The 21,521-nt window shown below is 41.6% G+C and overlaps 1 protein-coding gene across 1 annotated transcript in view; it reads left to right on the forward strand.

Annotated features, from left to right (window-relative positions):
• Window positions 1-21,521, forward strand: part of LOC102385477 (teneurin-2) — an 818,212-nt gene that overhangs the window by 443,710 nt on the left and 352,981 nt on the right. Inside the window, exon 3 of the mRNA XM_025205636.1 lies at window positions 5,839-6,048. Coding sequence (XP_025061421.1) covers window positions 5,839-6,048 — 210 coding nt within the window. The remainder of the gene's footprint in view (window positions 1-5,838; window positions 6,049-21,521) is intronic.

The following is a 21,521-nucleotide window of genomic DNA, read 5'->3' on the forward strand; positions in this document are numbered from 1 at the left end:
AGTAGGTGCATCACAAGCAGGTCTAGGGAGGTGATACTTCCCCTCTATGCAGCATTGGTGAGGCTGCAACTGGAGTACTATATCCAGTTTTAGGCACTGCACTTCAAGAGGGATGTGGATAACCTGGAAAGGGTTCAGAGGAGGGCTGCTCGTATGGTTGAGGGCCTGCAGGTAAGATCCTATGAAGACAGACTGAGGGACCTGAATCTCTTCAGCATCCACAAGAGAAGGCTGAGAGGTGATCTTGTGGCTGTCTACAAGCTCATCGGGGGGGTCAGCAGGGAATAGGGCATACTTTGTTTACCAGAAACAAAGGCCATAAACTGAAGGAGAGCAGATCTAGATTGGACATCAGGAAAAAATCTGTATGGTGAGGGTTGCCTATATGGAATGGGCTCCCAAGGGAGGTGGTGCTTTCCCCTACCTTGGAGGTGTTTAAGAGGGGATTAGACAAGCACCTGCCTGGGGTTACTTCACCCCAGTGCTCTTTCGTACCCAGAGCAGGGGGTCAGACTCAATGATCTAATAGGTCCCTAGAAATCTATTAAATCTATGACCACAAATACATAATTTACGATTTTTTTTGTGAGATAGAAAAACTCTAGGTCATAAGCTTCTTCCTACTGAAGTTAATCACAAAGTGCCATTCACTTCAAGGGGAGGCAGATGGTTGATTCCTTGAATCTCTTGGAAGAATGTGTGTAATAAAATAAAAAATGTTCATTGATAGCTATGCATATATATGAACAGTACTCTGCACTGGATCAATTGTCTATATGAGCATTATTTTAAGTGGTATAAAAATAGTGACTATTTTTAGCCAACTACTGTGATAGAGGTATAACTTGAGCCCTGTGCTTCTCATTTAACAAAATATTCTAACAAATAAGTTGTACTTATAATGCCCTTTGACTCCCTTACTTATACTCTACCTACATATTGATCTTCCCTGAAACTTTCTGTAATATTCTATCCTTTGTGCCACTGCAAACAGTTACTTTTTCTAAGCAGACAGTCTCTCTCCATTTCTCTCCCTCTCTACTTTTTCCTCCCTTTCCCTGTCTATCCCAGTAATACAGTCAATGTTCTTTCTCAGCATGGAACTTACTGTCAAAATTACAGTGATAGGTTTAAAGCCTGATGTTTTCACCTCACTTGGATTACACATTGAAAATGTTTTGAATCATATTTTCCCTCTCTGTATTTGAGGATTGTTCTGTGGTGATTCATAACATTTGTAGAGTTTGGCTTTCAATGAGAAGGGATATATTTTATTAGTTTTTTATGTTTAAAGCCTCAATATATTTATTAACAGCTCTGTAAAATATTCCTTTTTTTTTCTGTGACACATATAGCATTTGCAGAATACATGATAGTGTTATATAGAGATATTATTGGCATGTGGTTGAGTTGACCTACATAAGTTTTGTGTTTTTTCTACAGATCACAACATTTGGTCAAGCCAAACTCATGCCAACAACACATACACCTTTAGCCATCATAACCTTTGGCATGATATAAAACTACATTTCCGTATGGTACAGCATATGCAGATTTCAGAAATATGAAAAATATTCCCTCTTCCTTTCATCTCTCTAGGACTGAAACAGAGCCAGGATTTGTGAAAATTTGTTGCATACACTGTGTATACAGTGTCACATTCCTGTCTGAGGTGTGTCAAATCTCAAACCAGCTGCTTGTTTCTAACAGAATGTCACAGAGAAATAATTAAAAAGCAGTTCTGTTCAGTCATTTCCCTGGAAAGTATGAGATACTTGCTATAATATTTTATATGACTGCTACAAGTCATGGACTTGGGGGTAATAATAATATAATAAAAACAGCGTTGAATCCCATCATCAGTATTAAAACTATTTCCAGGATTAAGTTAGTGAAAGGCTCTGCAGCCAGCAAGTTGGTGACTTATCATTGTTGTGAAACCAAGTTATTTTCAGGGTACCTAGAATAACTATATCTTTGTGTTTATTCCCATAATGCATGCTGAGGAAAGAAAATCACATAGCAAGTTTTTGTACATGTTATATTTATGGAAACACTGCAAATATGTATACAGGGACAGAAATTGCCTGTGTAGATTGTAGCCTGTGGTTCATCTTCTATAACTCCTCCAGAACTGTTTTGAGAGAAGGAGACAGTGTGTCAGGGTTTAATGGTCTGATCGTGGAGTTGTGAGTAAAGAACTTTATTTACTAATCTTAGATTAGGTATTGAATCAATAATTGTCCTAAGTATTTCCCATATCTTGGAAGCCATCTCTCACAGCAGGCTGACATCAATGAAAAAATCCAACATCACCTCAAATGTGCAAGTGCAGCTTTTAGATGCATGAAGAAACAGATGTTCAAAGATCACAACATCAGATCTAAAACCAAGCTCATGGTTTACCAAGTAGTGGTAATCCCCACCTTGCTGTACAGAGCTCAGACATAGACACTGTACAGGAAACACCTAGAGTTGTTGGAGAAGTACCATCAATGCTGCCTGCAGAAGATTCTCCAAATCTAGTGGGAAGACAGATGTACCAATATGAATGTCTTTCTGCAAGCAAATACCATGAATACTGGGGTAACGATCATCCAACATCAACTCCATTGGGCTGGCCATGTCATCCGAGGGTCCGACTCCAGACTCCCAAAGCAAGTTTTATTCTCCCAGCTCAGCCACAGTGTACACTCAAGAGGAGGGCAGAGAAAGTGCTATAGGGATATCCTCAAGACCACCTTAAAAAATGCAACTTTGATGTCAACTTGTGGGAAATCATTGCCCAGGACCACCCCAAATGCAGGAAGAGTCTGCTGCAGGGATCTCAGTGCTTTGAAACCTCATGACAACAACAGGAGAGGAAAAAGTGGAAGCAGCAGAAATAATATGTCATTGACCCCCACTTCCCTTCCAACCCCTCCTGTTCCCCGCAGACACATGCACTCTAAGCAGACAGTCATTATGGACAATGGAAAGAATAACCTATCATGCATAAATCAGTGTTTGGAATGGTATATTAATGCAAGATCATGGGCAATATCCTGCACCCTGGTGGTTGCCTGACCAGGAGCAGATTTGATCCCGGTCAGTTGTCTACACAAGCGCTACTGTGTAGTAGGTAATTGTAAGTAAATTTGCTACTTGCATTTTCAGGTAGGAAATTTACTCACAATTAGTGAGGTTTACTGAACAGTAAGTGTGTGCACATGTAGGATACACAGGCTGACTGCTTAGAAAACTACACTACTGCATAGTTAGGCATCACTTGTAGATGCACCCTCACTGTTGGGAATTGCACTCATTATCCTAGTCCTTGTTCCAGGTCTCCAGTCGCAAAGATACGCAAAGAGGCAAAAAGGGAGCCTCAGCCTGGATATATGCTATGCTGCATTCCAATAGCTCCTATCATATGACTTTAGTGGGCTTTCCTGTGTTGCAGTTTGGAGGAAGCTGTCTATCATTGTAACAGAATATTGTGTGTGATTTTGGCTTCAGCTGGTTCCTGCTCTGGTCACAGGTTGTTCATTCTGGCTTTATATTTGAAATTTATGTTTATCATCATCTTTGACTAATCATATTCTGAGGACCATACTATGTGTGTTTGGAGCATCTAGGTGTTATGCTACATTATATGATTTTACAAAAATATTTATTTGTGTTAATACATTTTTCCCGCAATATATGATCCTGTAGGACAGGGAAATAACAACTATTTAGTGCTGAATTTTAACCATATTGTGTCCAGTCCTTCTTCCAATAAAATCCTCAGCTAAATATCCATTGATTTCATTGGTAATAGGCCCATTATTTGCTTCAATGATAGTTTTTGATGTGCTTCATACTTTCAGGAAAACTATAGCAGTAACTTACTATCATCTAAAAAACACTTAATAAAAATGGTAACATTTATTTTATAATAGAAAAATATTATAGCAAGAAGACTATCCTAAATGACTAAACATATCCATCAGTTATTTGCTAAATTGTGACTTCAAAGGACACAGAGAAAAAGAAGTGAATGTAAAGGAAAAATAGGAAATCATGTTCAGATATATACCATTTTAATTGGATTCACCTTTTAATTGTGCTTTGGTTATATGCCACTTATGTTCAGGTAGCAATTCAGTTTCCTTAGCAATGTGAACATGGAGGTGCATAGCATAGACTAAATATGCACAGACACTGTGGAATGGCTCTGTGCATATGTTGTGGATGTACACCCAGGTTCAAGGCATGAAAGTATAGGTGTCTGAAAACCCATAACTAGCTAGTGTTAGACTAGGGGCGGGCAATTATTTTGGGCAGAGGGCCGCTTACTGAGTTTTGGCAAGCTGTTGAGGGCTGCATAACAGGCAACCCATGGCAGATAAATATTAATTTTCTAAAATTTAGGGGCCCCGCGGGCTGGATAGAATGGCCTGGTGGGCTGCATTCGGCCCCCGGGCCACATTTTTCCCACCCCTGTGTTAGACTCAGGAGGTGGAGAAACAGGACCTTCCCATGTTTTAGTTCTAGTATCTGAGTGGTTGCTGAGGGCGCTTGCCCAGGAAACCGGAGACCTGGGTTCTACATTGCCCTTGCCCAAAAAGGGACTGCATCTCTCTAACTTCCAAGCACAGTACTCTAATCACCATTCCACAGTTCAGGTCTTATCCAGATCCCTCTCCAGCACTCCTGAAACTGATTCAGTACCCCTTTTGTTTAATAATCATTTACTAAGATGGGTAGAGGGCACTGTAGAGGGGAGATTTCTGTCCATCTGGAGCATATATCCAGCTTAGAACCAGGGACTACTCCCTTACAGGCCAGCAGCTGTCTCACTAAGCCAGATACCCTATGGCCTCCCAATGGCCTCCCATCTCTTTCTTGCTGCTTTGCCTGGCAGCTAGCTTCAAAGGCAGTGCTGAAGATGGATGTGGAATATGATCTTTCTAAAGACATGCAGGTTCAAACTCAGATCTTCAGTTTCCCTCTGCTCTTCCTCGTCCTTCCCCCTGTAATTTCTTCTGAGACTTGTATTTACCCAGGGTATGTAGCTGTGTATATATGTGGCTGATGCATAGTCTACGCATGCATGTCTGTAGAGTAAATCAGGGAAGAAGAATGGCCAGGTAGATGGCTACAAAGCTGCCATGTAGATACAGAATTCCATCCTAAATATTTGGTTAGATTGGCCCCCAAATGACCTGAACTGCTGAACAGGACCAGCTAGTCTTCTGTGAATCAAAAGTTTATGCATACAGTTAGTTTTAAGCATGCGAGTAATTCCATTTTGAAAGCAGAGGGTTATGTTGATTTTTAACAACACTGGTTACTGACCTCCAACCCTAGGAAGATATCTTCTATGTTCATTCTCTCCTTTATATGTAACAAAGGAATTCCTAAAAAGAACAAGGAAAAGTCTTTAGAGCAAATGCTGAAACTGACCTGACATGAATGGGAGTTGCGTGATTTCAGGAGCACTCTTGGGATCTGGTTTTTTACTTTCCTAAGTTGTGGACATTTCTTCAGGATAGAAATGGGATTCACCAGGCCCTCTTTTTCATTAACATGGTTCTGTTTTGCATATCTGATCAGTTACTTGCTGATGCCATGGAGACGTTTTCTGAATGACTTCACTATATAGCTGATTGCATTGCCTTGGATATGGTATCAATCCTTTAGGGCATGTTGGCACCAGCAGAGACAACAGGTGTTTTGATTGTCCCCGGGCAGTAGCCATGTATACTGATGACCAGTTTCAATGTTACTATGGTGAAGGGGGGAAGGGGAGAAGGGGCTTTTTTTTTTCATTACATTCATTACTGACCTTTGATCCCTGTGTCCTCTTACCAGGTCGTCCCATTCCACCTACATCTTCGTCTAGCCTTCTTCCATCTGCTCAGCTGCCCAGTTCCCATAATCCTCCACCAGTTAGCTGCCAGATGCCATTGCTAGACAGCAACACGTCCCATCAAATCATGGACACCAACCCTGATGAGGAGTTCTCTCCCAATTCATATCTACTAAGAGCATGTTCAGGGCCACAACAGGCTTCCAGCAGTGGTAAGGAAATTGAATTAACATTCAGAGTTTGATTATGACATGTTTTATGCCATGATTGCATGTCAGCATCACGAAAAATAATGATTCTTAAATAAAAAATGAGGAAAAATGAAAAAAATCTTTCATAATTTTGTTGTGTTCAAGCTTTCTGAGATGCATGATACATCATATTTGTTTCAGTAGTGAGTGGTTCTTTGACGCAAGAAAATATTTAAAGCATATAAAAACTAGTATTCCATTCCCAGTAAGGAAACAAAAAGATTTACATATTGTAACTAGGTTGTATACTTCATAGCTGTTGGAGGGATGTGTTTATAAGTTATTTCATGTGACATTAATAGTTTGAATTTTTATAGACCAAAAATGTAGCTATTAGAAGTGATGAGACGGTACCAGAATTTGTGCGCTGATCCTGTTTTGTCACATTTCTATTCTTATTTTAGTATTATATTTGACCCTTGCTTGCTAGTCGGTATATAACCTTAAGCAGTTGATGTTTCTTGAGAAATTTTTTTTGGCCAGAGTTTCCAAAACTTTTACAACTTCACCTATAGTTGGCAGTCTCTGGAAACAAAACCCCAGCTGTTTGAAAATCGAAGGCTGTTGTTTGAAATGTTAGTCTTCTTTTGTCAGGCTCACAAGTCTTCTCTCATTTCATTTTTGTTTGCTTCTCTTTTCAAAGAAAAGCATCCATTGCAAGTTCCTTTTAACTTTGGTGGAAATTATACATGTAGACATTGTCAAAATTGGAGTGTGACTCGTAGGCCCCTGGCATGTGTTACATTTAAGGCACAAATAATGTGTTAATCACACCATAAATAGTGAAAGTGCTACATGTTCAGCTGACTTATGGCACTATGAAGTGGCAAACAAGCCAAAAATATAATTTACAAAACGTATGGAACATTTTTGTGGCTGGTTTGTATGGCACCATAAAGGAACTTGTAGCAAACCTCCATCCCAATGTTGGCAATCAACTGATTGCCAGCCCTCAACCCAGTGCTGAAAATACTGCTTGAGTGGGTTTCAAGGTTTCCTCGGTTGGGGAGGAAAGCCAAAGGGCTCCTACCTATGAACCTGGTTACTCTGGCTTAGCAGTCATCCCTGCCTTGCCCTTTAGCCCCTTGTGGGCAAAGCACTTCAAAATTCTGGTTCATGGGGAGCCGTGCAGCTCCCTGCAACTCAGTGGTAGCCTGTCTTGCCCCACAGTTCCCAGGGAGCCTGAATTTTAAAGTGCCTTGTTCCCCAGTTCCTGCTCTACTGCATATGAGGTTTTTAAAGGTCCTGGTGCATCTGGACCATTGAATTCAGAAGAGACTCCCTACTGTCAGGTTCCCCATGCCACAGGGATACCTAAAAATTATGAGTGATATCCCTGTGGCAGACATTCAAAAAGCCAGAGCCATTAATTGATTCAATCTTTGCAGATTAGTAGGGCTGTGCAAAGCTTCCAAGCTTCCGAATTCAGAGCTTCCGAATTGATTCGGAAAAGATTTGGCAATTCAGAGATTCAGCCATAAGGTATAATGGGGAATCAATTAAATATCTATGACTTTGTTGTTTTTTGCCTGATTTGGATGAAACTTGCAGGGGTGGTAGCCAAGTTTCAAGGTGATAGGTGCAGGGGTTTCTGGGAAACTGCACCTCAAATCCTGAAAGCAAAACTCATTTCACGTGTGTGTGTTAAGCCACAGGAGTCTTAAAACTGCAGAGTTGGTACCTCTTGCTGACGCCACAAAGCCTGCCAAGTTTCAAGGAGATAGGTACAGTGGTTTCTGGGAAACTGCACCTCAAATCCTGAAAGCAAAACTCATTTCACGTGTGTGTGTTAAGCCACAGGGGGGTGAAAACTGCAGGGGTGGTAGCCCCTGCTGTGGTCACAAAGCTGTCAAGGAGATAGGTGGAGGGGGAGTCTGGGTTCTGGGGCCCTGCACCTCTGGCTGCAGGCGGGCAAAACTCGTGACGTGGGTACTTGTGGGACTGTGTATGTGTTTAAGTGCACCCTTCCTGGTGCTAGGGCCTCTGCACAACATGACAGTGTGTCCCTGTGAGGGCTCCTCCTCCCCTACAGCCTCGGCCTGGTCCACCACTGTAAACAACGGCTGGTCAAAATAACAGCTGGTTCAACACCAATAGCACCAGCAGCATCAAAGGTACCCAAATGGAACTGTCACAGAGCCTTTCTTTTTATAAAGGAATTGACAGCAAGAAATAAAGATGTTGTGCTGGATATATATTATTCGTGGTGTGTGATGGCTTATCTTGTGTTTTTATTTTTATATGTTTATTATGAAAAAAACCAAAACACAGTAAAAGTTCTATTAACCAGCATCTTACAAGCCAGCGTGCTCAATTAACTGGCATGCCAGCTTGTAAGATAAAGTGAAACCAGAAGTGCCCACTGTGGCACTTCTGGTTTCTCCGAGCCCCCACAGCCCGGGGCAAAGCAGCCTGCGCTGCCAAGCCCCAGTGGCCTGGGGGCATAACAGGCTTTGCAGGACCCACCTCCCTATCCCGCGGGGCCTGCAGGGACTGAGGAAATGTAGGCACACTTCTTCCCTGCTCTCTTCCAGGACCAGCATCTGGCCAAGCCCCATCCCTGCCTATCTATGCCTGTCCCTGCTCCAGTTAGGGAGCAGAGGGGCGGGGCCAGCCCTGCTCTGCTGGATCAGACAACCCAGCCCAGAGAGCGTGTCGGGATGCTTGGGAACTCTGGTTTAACTTTAACTAAGAAGGGGTGTGGGACAGACATTGCATAAACCCTTTTGAGCTCAATCAGTTAAGTCTGATACTACATTCAATCAGGTCTATCTCAAACTGGTTTCACCCATTTTGAAACTGGTTTATGTGCACTGAACGTCTGTTTTGTTACAGGTTTAAACCAGTTTCTGATTGCTTAAACTGTATTATGTGTAATGTCTGTCCCTAGCCTCAAGGTCCTGGTGTACTGGGACTCCAGCATTAGGGAGCCTCTCCCCAATCCTGGAGTCCTCATGCCCTGGGATGTTAAAAACTGCAGCTGGGCTACATATGCAGCTTTTAAAGTTACTGGTGCATGGGTTCCCTGGGATCAGGGAGCCTCTCACTGATTCTGGCATCCTTGACAGCCATGATGAACATTTTGAATGTGTAAAATTAGATGCTTATGCTGTGGTCTACAGCAGTTGCACGTATCTGAAAAGTAGAAGACTGGTCATTGATCATGTACTACTTCTTTTTCCCAAGATTTTGTGTTCCCTATATGGATACTAGATCTGCATTAAGTTAAAGATGCTGTGTGTGGCACTGATATTTGAGCATTTGTGCATGGGTATAGTAAATGTAGATGATAAAGTTTACTACCAAGCATTAAGCAGGATTATAACGCATCTGTTTGTCCAACAGATAAATTTGCTTCAAGTTATTTGTTGGGAACACAAATGTTTCAGCAAAGCATGACAGTAAAAGCTTCTGCAAGTTTAAGAGATGAGCTGCTTACATTTCATTTTAAATGTAATTTATCACTACACCCCTTTTATGTCTTTGAGTCTCATATTCCATGGTGTTCAAAATCTGTGGGCTGATTAATATACATCTTTACACTATGCTCAAAAATGTTTTCAATTGTTTTATGAAGGCTGAGATGCATGAGCAAGTTGAGTCCGTGACCCACCATAAACAAATTCAAGTTTGCTTCATTTTCCCCTTTTAATAAGGAACAGGTTTCTGAAGAGGTGAGATTATAATACTTTTAATGTTCAAGGTACAGCAAAAGATGATTCATACTTTCTAATTCTGATTGCAGTTGTGTTGAGGGATTTTGGAATATTGTATTATATATTACAGCACATTCTCTTCAGACCTTGTTAGCTGTCTTAAAAACCAAAAAAAAAATATTTGGCAATAAACTTATTTCATAGACACATAGATTTCATAAACATTAGGGGCTGGAAGGGACCATGTGAGATCATTGAGTCCAGCCTCCCTGCCATAGGCAGGAAGTCTGCTGGGGTCAAATGATCCCAGCAAGATAAACATCCAAACCCCTTTTGAATGAGTCCAGAGTAGGTGCTTGCACCACCTCTGTGGGGAGTCTGTTCCAGACTCTGGACACATGAACTGTAAAGAAGTTTTTTTTTATGTCCAGTCTAGATTGGCCTTCCAGGAGTTTGTGGTCATTAGACCTTGTTATCCCTTGGGGAGCCCTGGTGAACAACTGTTCTCCCAAGTCCTTATACCCCTCCTTATATACTTGTAGGCTGCCACCAAGACATGCCCCCCAAAGCCTTTTCTTCTCCAGAGTGAGAGGCAAGGATTTATTAGGGTGGCATCTTTTCTTGGATTGGCTGTATAGTAGGGATACAGTTAGACAAACTCTCCAATACAAGATATTCTTCTTCAGGTGTCAGGATTAAAAGCCAGGCAATAAAAGCCAGCAGACTTTTACTCCTCAGATCTGAAGAAGAATGTTTTATAGTCAGACAAGCTTTTGAATACATCCCAAACATTCAGTCAGTCCACTAAAAATATCACCCTAACAAATCCTTGCCTGTCACATTTCCTGAACCATCACAGATACAGCATCACTCTAACACTGCAGTGATCTTCATATGTATCTAGGGTGTTTTCTCTGTTTAGGATCTATGACAATACAAACATTGATCTTAAATAAGAAAAACTCCCGTTCTTAAAAAACTACACTGTCTTCCTAGGAAATGATTATAGCAGTCAGGCTGCTTCTGCCTTTTTATGGTCATTAGCCATAAATTTCAAATCCAGATCATGCTTTCATATTTGAATACCTATGAAAACTTAGATGATTAGATTCAAGGTTTTGGGTTTGGGTTTGAATTTTAAATCTGGAAAAGGTTCAGTACATATCTGAATGTAAAACTTAGCTTCCGGAACATCTCTAATTATTAAGAAACATTTACAAGTAGTCTCCTAGTTTTACCTTTAAAGACAGTCATACCAGTATTTAGCATACCCATAGAAGACAATAAAACAAATTTGAGAAATTCTTACACTAATTGCATTGCTTAATAAGATGCTGTTGCTCAGCTGACTGAATACTTGCATTTGCCTAAACCCCTGTAATTACAGATGTGCTCCTCAGTGAGTCTAAGATGAGTCTTCCTGCATATGGGATGATATTCATCCGCATGTGCTGCCTTGTGTCCTTCATGATAGCCATTCTTGATGTATTTGAAAAATGCATATGCCTAAAAAAAATACCTAATCAAATCTCCCATCAAATGAGCAATCCATTGTTGATATTATGAAGGCCTTTAATCTACAATAAATCTTTATTAGAACTCATCAGAGCTTCCAGTTTGGGAGAAATGTGATTATAGCACTCTTAAAATGACATTACATCATTGGGGTGATTGGTTTATCATTTGGAGAAGCGACATCAATCATAACTAGCATAACCACACAGTAAATGAATTCAACCTTTCTACTGTGGAACAATGACACTGTAATTGCTCAAAATCAGGCTTAAAATGAAATCAGAAAATGCACTTTCTTCAAATATGATGTTAACTTAATGGAATATATTATTAAAAATCATGTTTGAGGAAATTCTATGTAATTAAAAATATGTGGCAATGTATTCTTTTTTCTCTCATTAGAACTGGATTTCAGTTGCAGAGTCATTTTATATGCAACAGAGATTAAGCTGTTTTTAATTGAACTCCCATCACTTACGTTTTTCTGCTTTTATTTCTTAATATACTATGCAATGCAATTATATATTATGAAGGACAAGAGGCTGTTGAAATGTGGTGCACCTACTGATTGTATTTTTTGAGAAACACACAAATATTATAAAGAAAAATTATATGATTTGTACATGAAAAGCCACTAGAGGGAAGATCTTTTTTCTATAAAAGGAAGTCAGTTCCTGTCACTACACCAGCTGGAACAGTTTATTGCAGGTACCATTAAAAAACGGACTCATTTTCTTTTGCTGTATGTGCACTGCACATGCTTTTCTTTGTACTGATGGTAAGGAGTGACCCCTATCTAGTCAAAAGATAATTTTGATGACTGCATCCAAAAATCATTAATGCTGGTCATTTATCAACAGTCTGTATATTATTATATTATCCAATATAAATGAGAGAGAGATTCATAACTAACACTCATTTTTTTCTGATCATTTAAGCTTTATGACTATTTAAACATCACCATTAGAATTGCAGTGAAATGAAATGATTTCTGTTTTCAGTCCAAGTAACATTCCCACAGAAATAATTTGTTTTATTCAGAAATGGACCCAAGCATCTTTATTTTTCCTGAATACTTAATTAGAGGTTTATGTGTTATCCAGCATTATATTTTCAGTCTGATCATAGGAAAATAAAATGCAGTCTTAATCTTTCTTCTTTTTCTCAAGTGTTTTGAACTTGGGAACGGGATGAATTAGACTTTCCAGCAGACTCTTAGATATATTTTGGTTCTTCATATGGTCCTGTGTGATCCCTAAGGGGTTGTAAGAATGAAACAGAAAGCAGGAATTTTCTTGTTTTTCAGGTTTTGGGGTTTTTTTGTAAAGAGGAGCTAAGATAAAGCATTTGCCCCCAAAATAAATGTATATACCCACAGAGCACTATGCACAATGCTCAGGAGAAAGAAGCTTACTTTAATTTTTTCTCATGGTGTGGGAGGAAATCTTGATGAAGCAGACAATTACTGTTGCGTAAGGCCCCCTTTACATGTTACAGTTTTGCGCATTTAACTGGTTAGTTGCACAATTACCTTAAGACCAGCTATACATGCAAAGTAGCTATCGCATGATAAAAATTCCAGCTAGCTAGAAAGTTAGACCTTGAAAAATGTGTACTAACATTATAGCTGGTTACTATTGAGCTTTAAGGTGCACATGTAGCAGGGTCGCCCCATCAGCTGACAGGGCTCCCAGGTGCAGGAGTGCACCTGTGTGTGAAACCCCTGAACCCTGGGGATCACAGCTGCCATGTCCCAGGCTCAGGGTGCATAAAACTCCTGGTCCACAGCAGGTTCTCAGCCTTAGCTGTGTGTGGCTCCCATGGACAGGAGCCCCCTCAGCGAAGGGGGCTCCAAGCTGTGGGAGCCTGCTTTTGCCAGTGCAGGGGGAGCCCAGGATTGGGCTTCCCCTGCATCAGCAATAGGTGCAATTGGATCTAATGTGTGATCCCACAATCATACCTCCTGCAATGCATGTGTAGAGGGGGCGTAAGTTAACGTAAGGTGTATACCTTGGTGGCGAGTGTTGGCTGTGTGTTAAACTTTTATAGTAGTACAACTTGTTTGTTACAATAGTAACAAACTCCTTTTAGTATGAATCAAACTTGATACAATCAAATGTGTAGGAAAAAGACCAATGTGAGTACTTAGAAAGGATCCACAGTGAGTCTACAATATGAAGCAAGGCTTTATCTTTAAGGATTTGAGTTCAAATCCATATAAACTATCTCAGTGCATACTTTAATGCAGTCTAATCCTGTAGGTACAAAGCATTGTTCAGAAGGAATCTGGAACTTTTATTACTGCACTAGTTCTGAAGGTCTGTCTTTAGTTTTCCTACTAGGAGTGCTCAGAGCAATCAGCTTGGTGACCTTCTACCATCCAGGGTTACAAAAACAGATGTATCCAGTGTATAATTTAAAAACCCATGGAAGAAGTCAACTTAAAAAAATGAATCCTACAGAAAAATATTAGTCTCCAACAGATGGTAGAGTATCACCCCCTACTGAATGGAGAAAGTGTTTTCTATAGCTGCTAGCCTACATGGTAGAAAACAGTCGTAACAACACAAATCCTGAATCCTTAGCTAACTTTTTTCCCCACAAAGAATTGACTGTGAGTTATTTAAGAGACTAAATAAAAGGGTTTGGGTGGCTCAGTAGGTGGCATCTTCATCTTTTTTGCCAGAAGGACATCAGTTTAAACCGTAGATAAGAAACCTAGGCATGCATATCCATCCCAGCATGCTTTCAGTGGCTGCTGGATTGCTAAAGGAACTATTCTTCTGTATTAAACTGGGCTCAATACTGATAGCATTAGAGGTCCCCTGGCACTTTTTAAAATAGAGTGCATTGGTCAATTTTTAAAAGAAAAACATATAATCTCCTTGGAAACAAATATCACTGTTTGAAAGCTATGGGTCAAATCCAGTGCAGAGTCTCTGTTGCCCTCCATGTATACCACTTAGGCTACAAACAGACATTGCCTTCATGCCACCGTACAAATGTTTATAGCAGCACAAAGCCCAAGCAAACAGATATCCACACCCCTTCTTGTGCCACAAATGCCCAAAATTGTGGCTGTTGTTGTCCCCAAAGGACAGTGAGTTCGTGCCCGGTGCGCTTGTGCCAATAAACACACAGGGGTGAAGGATCCAACTTAACCTTTATTTCCTGCGCAGAAAGTGGTGCTTGGCAATCGTTCGCAAAGCAAGCACCCCCACCCCAGTGGGCGTCTGCCTTATATAGCTACGTAACAGGTTAAACCTGCTGATGTGATGACATGTATAGCAAGCCCAGCAAGTAACCCCCCCTCCAGCTCCCCCCCAAGTAACCCCCCTTCCAGCTCCAGAACTTTGTTGATACAGCTTTTCCTCTAGCGAGGCCAGCAATTATAAACAACTAAGCAACAAGCGATCTCCCCCAGCCTAAACAACGTACTGTACGCCCTTGGTTAGATAAAATACTTTTTTCAGAACACAAAGCTGTTCCTGAAGTAGAAAATGCATAGTAAGAGTTCAAGGGATCTCTGCTGGACATGGCTTCCAGCCCTACCTCTGTCCCTAGGGGTTTAGCCAGGTGCCCCTGAAACAAGGGGTGCTTATCACTGTGACAATAGGTAGTAAAACTTTGTTCTGCTTTTTTGTGACAGTCTTCTGTTTGCTGAATCAGAAGAGAGGGCCGGCAGCACAGAGCTGTCTACATTCTCCAGCTGCCCCAGGCAGGCACACTTGGGGCTTCAGGGGCCTAATCCTACATGTTTCAGAAATTTCTCTGAAGATCATGCCCCTTAAGCCCTGGGAATGCCTGCCTAGGTTCCCCACTTAGAGGAGTATGCCCCAGGAATCCCCCAGGGATCTCCTATCCCTGTATTGCACTGCTGTGCCCTGACTGGGATGCACCTCTGCAACCCCCATTTGCAGAGGGGCAATCAGGGAATTTCCCAGCAGGAGTTCTCCCATTTACAGAGGCACACCCCAAATCAAGGTGTGAGAACACAATGCATATGCCTGGGGAATCCCCTGCTAGGTGATTCTCTCCTTCCCCTCACCCTGGAGGTTCCCTTGTTTGCAGTTATCCTATAGAAGTGGGACCCTGAAGCCCTGGCAACAGCAAGGACCCAACCCTGCAGGACAAGAGACAACATCTGTGTCACAAATCAGCTATGCAAGGACACATCCCAGCACAGCTGATTGTGCTCCAAGGATGCTGTCTGTTTATAGTTTTATGGAAAGGCATTGTATTCAGGAGCTGTGAAAGGGCAGCATACAATATTTGGCACAAAGGCTGCCCTTCAACAGAACTAAACCATTAATCTAGTCACACTGAGGAAAGGTAATGCCTCTCTTAGGGTGCTTATACACATGACAAAATTGGCCTTGGAAGTGGTTTAATAGCCTTTTCTAACCATTTTAAAGGCATCACCATTTACACCTGTGGCAGCACATTGTTTCAATTTTGTCACACTGTACACATGTGGTGGCATATTTCACTTTAAATGACTTTGTTACGTAACAAAGTAAAACATATCTAATGTTTTTTAGTTTGCTATGTAACAATTTGCAGCAATACATCCAGAGAAGGTGGCAGGGATGGTGCACAGGGTGCTGGGAGCCCAGGCATGCATGGGGAAACTCGGGCTTGGTGGGCTTCCAGAGCCCCATGCACCATCCCTGCTGCCTCCTCCAGCCACCAGCATGCCCAGATGCCCTCCTTTTGCCTTCCTGCACTGCCCCAGAAGCAAGCCAGCCAGTTCCTGGGTAGTCCTAGGTGGCAGTAAGGTTGTGGGGGTGGTGCGCAGGGCACTAGAAGTCCTCCAAGCCCAAGCTTACCCGGGCTTCCAGCACCCCGTCCACTGTTGGATCGGGTCAGGTGCTGCCTGCAACATCGGGCAGCTCCTTCCCATTAGCACCCCACCCAGGTGGTCCCAGAGGGTGTTGCTGCCATGGAGGGAGGTACCAGGCCCCCCTGAAGCTCTGGAGCTGCATGATTCAGTGGCAGCTCATGCAGGCAGGCTCTGCTGAGGGAAAAAAAGAAGTGGCCTTGGAAGCTGCTAGTGGGCCCTGAGTTGCGGGGGACCCTGGACCTTCCCTCCATGATAGCAGTACCCTCCTGGGGGGCACCCACCTGGGCAGCCCTGGGGGGTGCTGCCCACTTTGGAGGGAAGCACTGGAGCCCTATGCTGCTCAGCAGCTGCTCAGCCCACTGTCAGCTCACCCCACAACCATGGGAGACACAGGCAAGCTATGGAAAGGGGGAAAAAAAAGGATCAGGCCCCTTGCCACTTTTTTCTTTTTTTTCTCTCTCTCAGCAGATCCTGCCTGAACAAGCTGCTGCTGCATCATGCAGCCCTAGAGCTGCAGCAGGGGCTGGTCCTTCCCTCTGTGATGGCAGCACTCCGCAGGACTACCTGGGCAGGGTGCTAGTGGGCAGGTGCTATCTCGGGGGCACTGTTGCCACGGAAGGAAGGACTGGACTCCCCCACACCTCAGGGGCTGCTGGCAGCTTACCCCTGGCCATGGGAGAGGCTGGCAGACTCCAGGGGGGGAAGGATCTGGCCCTTACCCATGGGTAGGGATGAGCTGTTGGTGGGTTGAAACAGTGGGTTTTTAATCAACACAATTAAAAACCCACTGTTTCAATTTAGTGAGAACTAAACCCCTGTCATGTGTACAAGCGATCATAGCCCACAGCTCTCTGATCTCTCACAATCTGTAACTCCCTATCTATCCCTAGCAGAACAGGGAGATTTAATCCCATACTTCAATGTAACTTTAATGGGAGGACTCTTGTAGGAAACATAGAATCACAGGTCTTGCCGCAACCTCCAAAAGTATGTTAGCGAGAGTTTACTCCTCCTGAATGCCTTGGAGGAGTTTCTTCTGAAGACTGTTATGCTGCCTCCCGCTGCTATAGTAAATTTTTTTTTTTTGTTTTATTTTGGTCCTCTAGAGCTCCTCTTTTAACTGCTGAGTGGAACAGTAAACAAGAGACGAACAGTTTTCAGCTTCAGTTGCTTTGAACTTGTGTCATTAGCTGTTATATGGATGCATTAACTTGTCCGTGACTTTCCCAGAATCAGAGTAGTGTAGAAGGCCTAATTTTTGATTCTACCAATACCATGGTTGAACTAAGACATTAAAGTTGTGTGTAGGCAATATAACTATATATATAGGTATATCTATATCTATATCTTTATCTATCTAAAATAATATATACAGTTTCCCTCCATGGTTATACAGGCCAGATTTATAGATAGGTGCAAATATCTTGCATGCTCTTGGGATTTCAAACTGAAATAGTACAAGCAAGCATTTTCTGACAGTACTTTGCTCCAATGCAAGGAGGAATTGAAGATTGAACAGTTTAATTTCTGTTTTCAAATTAAAAAGTACTCATTTCCTGTTAATTTGAGGTCCCAAGATGATGGATTTTTTTTCTCCTTTCCACAAGTGGCTGTTGTGTGTTGGCTCAGAAGTAATAAAAAGAAAAACTAATTTGATGAATTGCACCCTGAATGTTCAGAACAGAAAGAACATACTAAAAAAAAATCTATTTTTAAGCAACTTATTTGCTGTTGACAGAATATATGTGGATAATGTTTGGGATACAATTTTTTTTTTCTCTGTTGCTTATGATAAGGTAGATGAGGTAGGTACAAACTTAAACTTATTACATTTTAGCTATTTAACTTCAGAAAGCTGAAGTTACTACCTAGTGGGACATAGCTGCTGAAGACTTCATATGCATGTTACTTTGATCTAGGTTTCCACACTTACTAGCTGTACCAGTAACATGGAATTTTCTATATTTCAGCCGCATTTTTTCTCTAGATTTTCTTAACTAAGGGCTACCATCTAATTCCTTCACTGAATCCCCTGAGCACTGGAAAGCGCTTTTTCCAGTTTTAAAAGTTGTTCCCCTAAATAATACTGGTATAAGAACTAGAAGAGATATACAGAACAATGTTTCTGCATTGAAATGGAAAGATATATATTTTTCAGTGAGATTTGGCTCTGTTTACTTGCAAATATTATTGTTGCTAATCCATGTAGCATAAATTGGGAATGCCAACAGATGTCTGGATATCAGCCACCCAACTTGAATAGAGACAGCAGATATTTCTGAAACGTATTTATTAATTTATGAAGTCATAATGGTAATAGTTAAATAAATTATTGAAAAAGTCACAGGGGACATTTATACACGTGATCCAGGAGTGGCATGGGGGAGCTTTAATTAGAATGGCTCTAATCAAAGCACCCAGAGTGTCTTGTGTATCAGCGTCCTCATGCTTAAAAATGGTGGCATGGGCACTGATACATGAGATGGGGAGTGCAGTAATTACCACACTCTATGTAACTTAGATTGATTCTGCCTCAAGCTTTTTGAATGTCTTTATCTAGCCTGGGAGTGGTAGTTAATACCAAGTTTGTAGTTCTTTGTAGAGAGGCGAAGGGAGGTCATGGTGGTGACTATTGTTGGGGCCTGGTGGTGGGGTGGGAGAGAGGGGAGCAGAGAGAGGAGGCAGGGGGAAGCCCTGCTGTGAGGCAGAGGTGGGCAGGGGGAGGGAGCCCCCACACCGGAGGGTGGAGGAGGAGGCAGCAGCGATGGAGGGAGTCTTTACATGGCCGGCCCTGAAGGGTGAGCGGGGGGCGAGGGAGAGGCATGTAAACACTCCCTGAAAACCGCCATTCTTGACGGGCAATTAGCTAGTCTCATCATAGAAGGCAATCAGGTTGGTCAGGCATGCGTTGCCCTTGGTGAATCCATGCTGACTGTTCCTATTCACCTTCTCCTCCAAGTGCTTAGAAATGGACTTTAAACTTTTTATTGAACCCCATGGCTGCATCCAGATTTGCAAGGGTGTGCACCTGCAGCAGCACAAATAATAGCAGCACAAATTTGTGCCACTACTTTCTGCCACAATGCACACCCCTGCATGTACACTTTGTTACAGGACACTGGGCATATCTACATGTGTATTAACATGCTTTAGTTAATGTACAGTAAGTCTAATACCTCTGGGCACTTTTATAGTTGTTCCAGGAGTGGTACTTAAATTAGATCAGCTTCGAGAGCCACTCTAATTAAACCACTGCTGCATCTCGTGTATCAGTGTCTCCTCACTTAAAAATGGAATTCCAGCACATTGGAGCAGACTCTGTGCTTGTCTATAGGCGTCCTCCATTGTGAGGTACTAGGAAAAATGTGCATTAGTCTATTTTAATGTGCGTTAACTAAATAGCATGGGTTTTTTAGTGATACTTTAATGCACATTAAAATAAGCTAATGCACAGTAACATGCACATGTAGACGTGCCCACTGTGTGGCGCTTTGGGTAAACTACCATTACCCAGCTCCTCCCAGCTCTCAGCATAGTGGGGTAGCCGGGGCACAAATGGAAGAGTGGAGACGTTGTGGCCAGCAGCCAGAGTGTCTCCCTGAAGACCTTGGAGAACCAAGCCTCCATTTTTTCCAGTGCACAATTAATATATTGCACAAAACCAGCCCCAGAACCAAGCTCTGGGGCACTCCACTTGACAGTGGCTGCCAACTGAACACTACCTTCTATGCCCAATGATCCAGCCAGTTTTCTATCCACTTTACAATCCATTCATCCAACCTGTACTATTCTTTCCCTTAACTCTGTGTTGTAATTGGTAATATAACATATAAGACAGAGTTTCTCAAGCCTTCTCATGGTGTGATCTCTTTTTTAATGTAAAGATTATCTTATGAGTTGCACATCTCTTCTCCCCATTGTCAGTTACACAAACCAACCTCCTCCCCCCTTTGCCATCACTAAGCATTCCCTGTTCTAGATAGAGCAGTTGCTTAAATGGATAACTAAAATTAGAAAAGTACCTCACGTCTAACTGTCACTAACATAGTTTGGCAGCTAACAACAAGAGTCAACACCACATGAACAGCAAGTGGTTCACAGGCTACAGTTTGAGGACCTCTAATTTAGGATATACTGTGGTACTCTATTCTTTAGAGGTCTTTGCAATATTTATATACAGCGAGAGTGAGTTGAGGCAAAGAGTCAATTTTTGCTCCCCTGGTAAATCCATGTAACTGCTGTTACACCAGTAAGAATATAAAAGGCCATTAAGACAAATTTGCCTTATTCACTTAATGTTATCTTGTTATGAATGTCTTGACTTCTGTAAATTAAAATATATATTTTATTTTAATTTGATCTTGTTATTTTAATAATATATTGGTAAACCTTTACACTAAGGATATCTCCACATATATATTTAATATAGTTAGACAAAACTACTTAAATAATTAATCAATATATTGTAACAGAATACACCAGGTTAATAGGGTTTTTATCATTTATAATGCATTTTTCTGATGTGCTGATAAATATCTGCATCATGTGATACTCATCTGTTATTTGCCGATATCACATTTTATATTAACCTTTTCAGAAACTACATTCCCTTACATAAAGCCCATTAACATTTTCTGCTACAGTTATATCATGCTATGAAATAATGTATTGGTCGTGAAACAGTTCCCTCAGAAAAATTCTAACAGGAACCCAAAATAAATAGAAGATCAGTCGTTCTTGTTTTGCCGTACTCTGAAGAGGACAGGATTTTTGTTTTGTTTTGTTTTATATTCCTTTTTAAAGTACCTCAGAAAAATATCTTCTTTTACAAATAGACAATTAACACACCTCTTCCTCCAACAAATTCTCCCACAGAGGCTGAGGGTCTGAGTGTTTGTATCAGTTATGAATTACTGGTTTCCGCAAATGCCTATTTTTCAAATGTGTTGACGTCAAAGTTGGGGGAAAAAAATCCTATTCCTTTGTGCCAGCTCCCCAAATATTTCCACAATGCATTCTGTGGCATTCACACTCGACTGAAATTGCATTTCAATCTGTTCCATTTGATTGGATTCCGTGTTTTCTTCCAGTCTGTAGTAATGGTACACTCGTTCCCAGTTCCCTAGGTTATTTTCATTTCAGTGACCTTTTCCATCTACCTAGGGCACCTTGCCATTCAGTTTCCCCTTCCCCCATCTCCCCCCCACCATGTTTAGGATGTATTGCTTTACATGTTTCTCTCTCTCTCTCTCTCTGCCACAGTTGCCGGCTTTCTATTTGATGCATTTGTATGAGATATCATGTGGTTATAACAGCACAGAGATCTTTAGCTAACTGAGCTTTTCTCCCATTTTTAACAGATTCTTCTTATGCTCAGGTCAGGTCTAGTAATTTAGGAAAAAATAAACAAACAGATACAA

This window comes from Alligator sinensis, unplaced genomic scaffold (assembly GCF_000455745.1).
Source record: "Alligator sinensis unplaced genomic scaffold, ASM45574v1 scaffold7_1, whole genome shotgun sequence".
In the NCBI taxonomy this organism is placed as follows: Eukaryota; Metazoa; Chordata; order Crocodylia; family Alligatoridae; genus Alligator; species Alligator sinensis.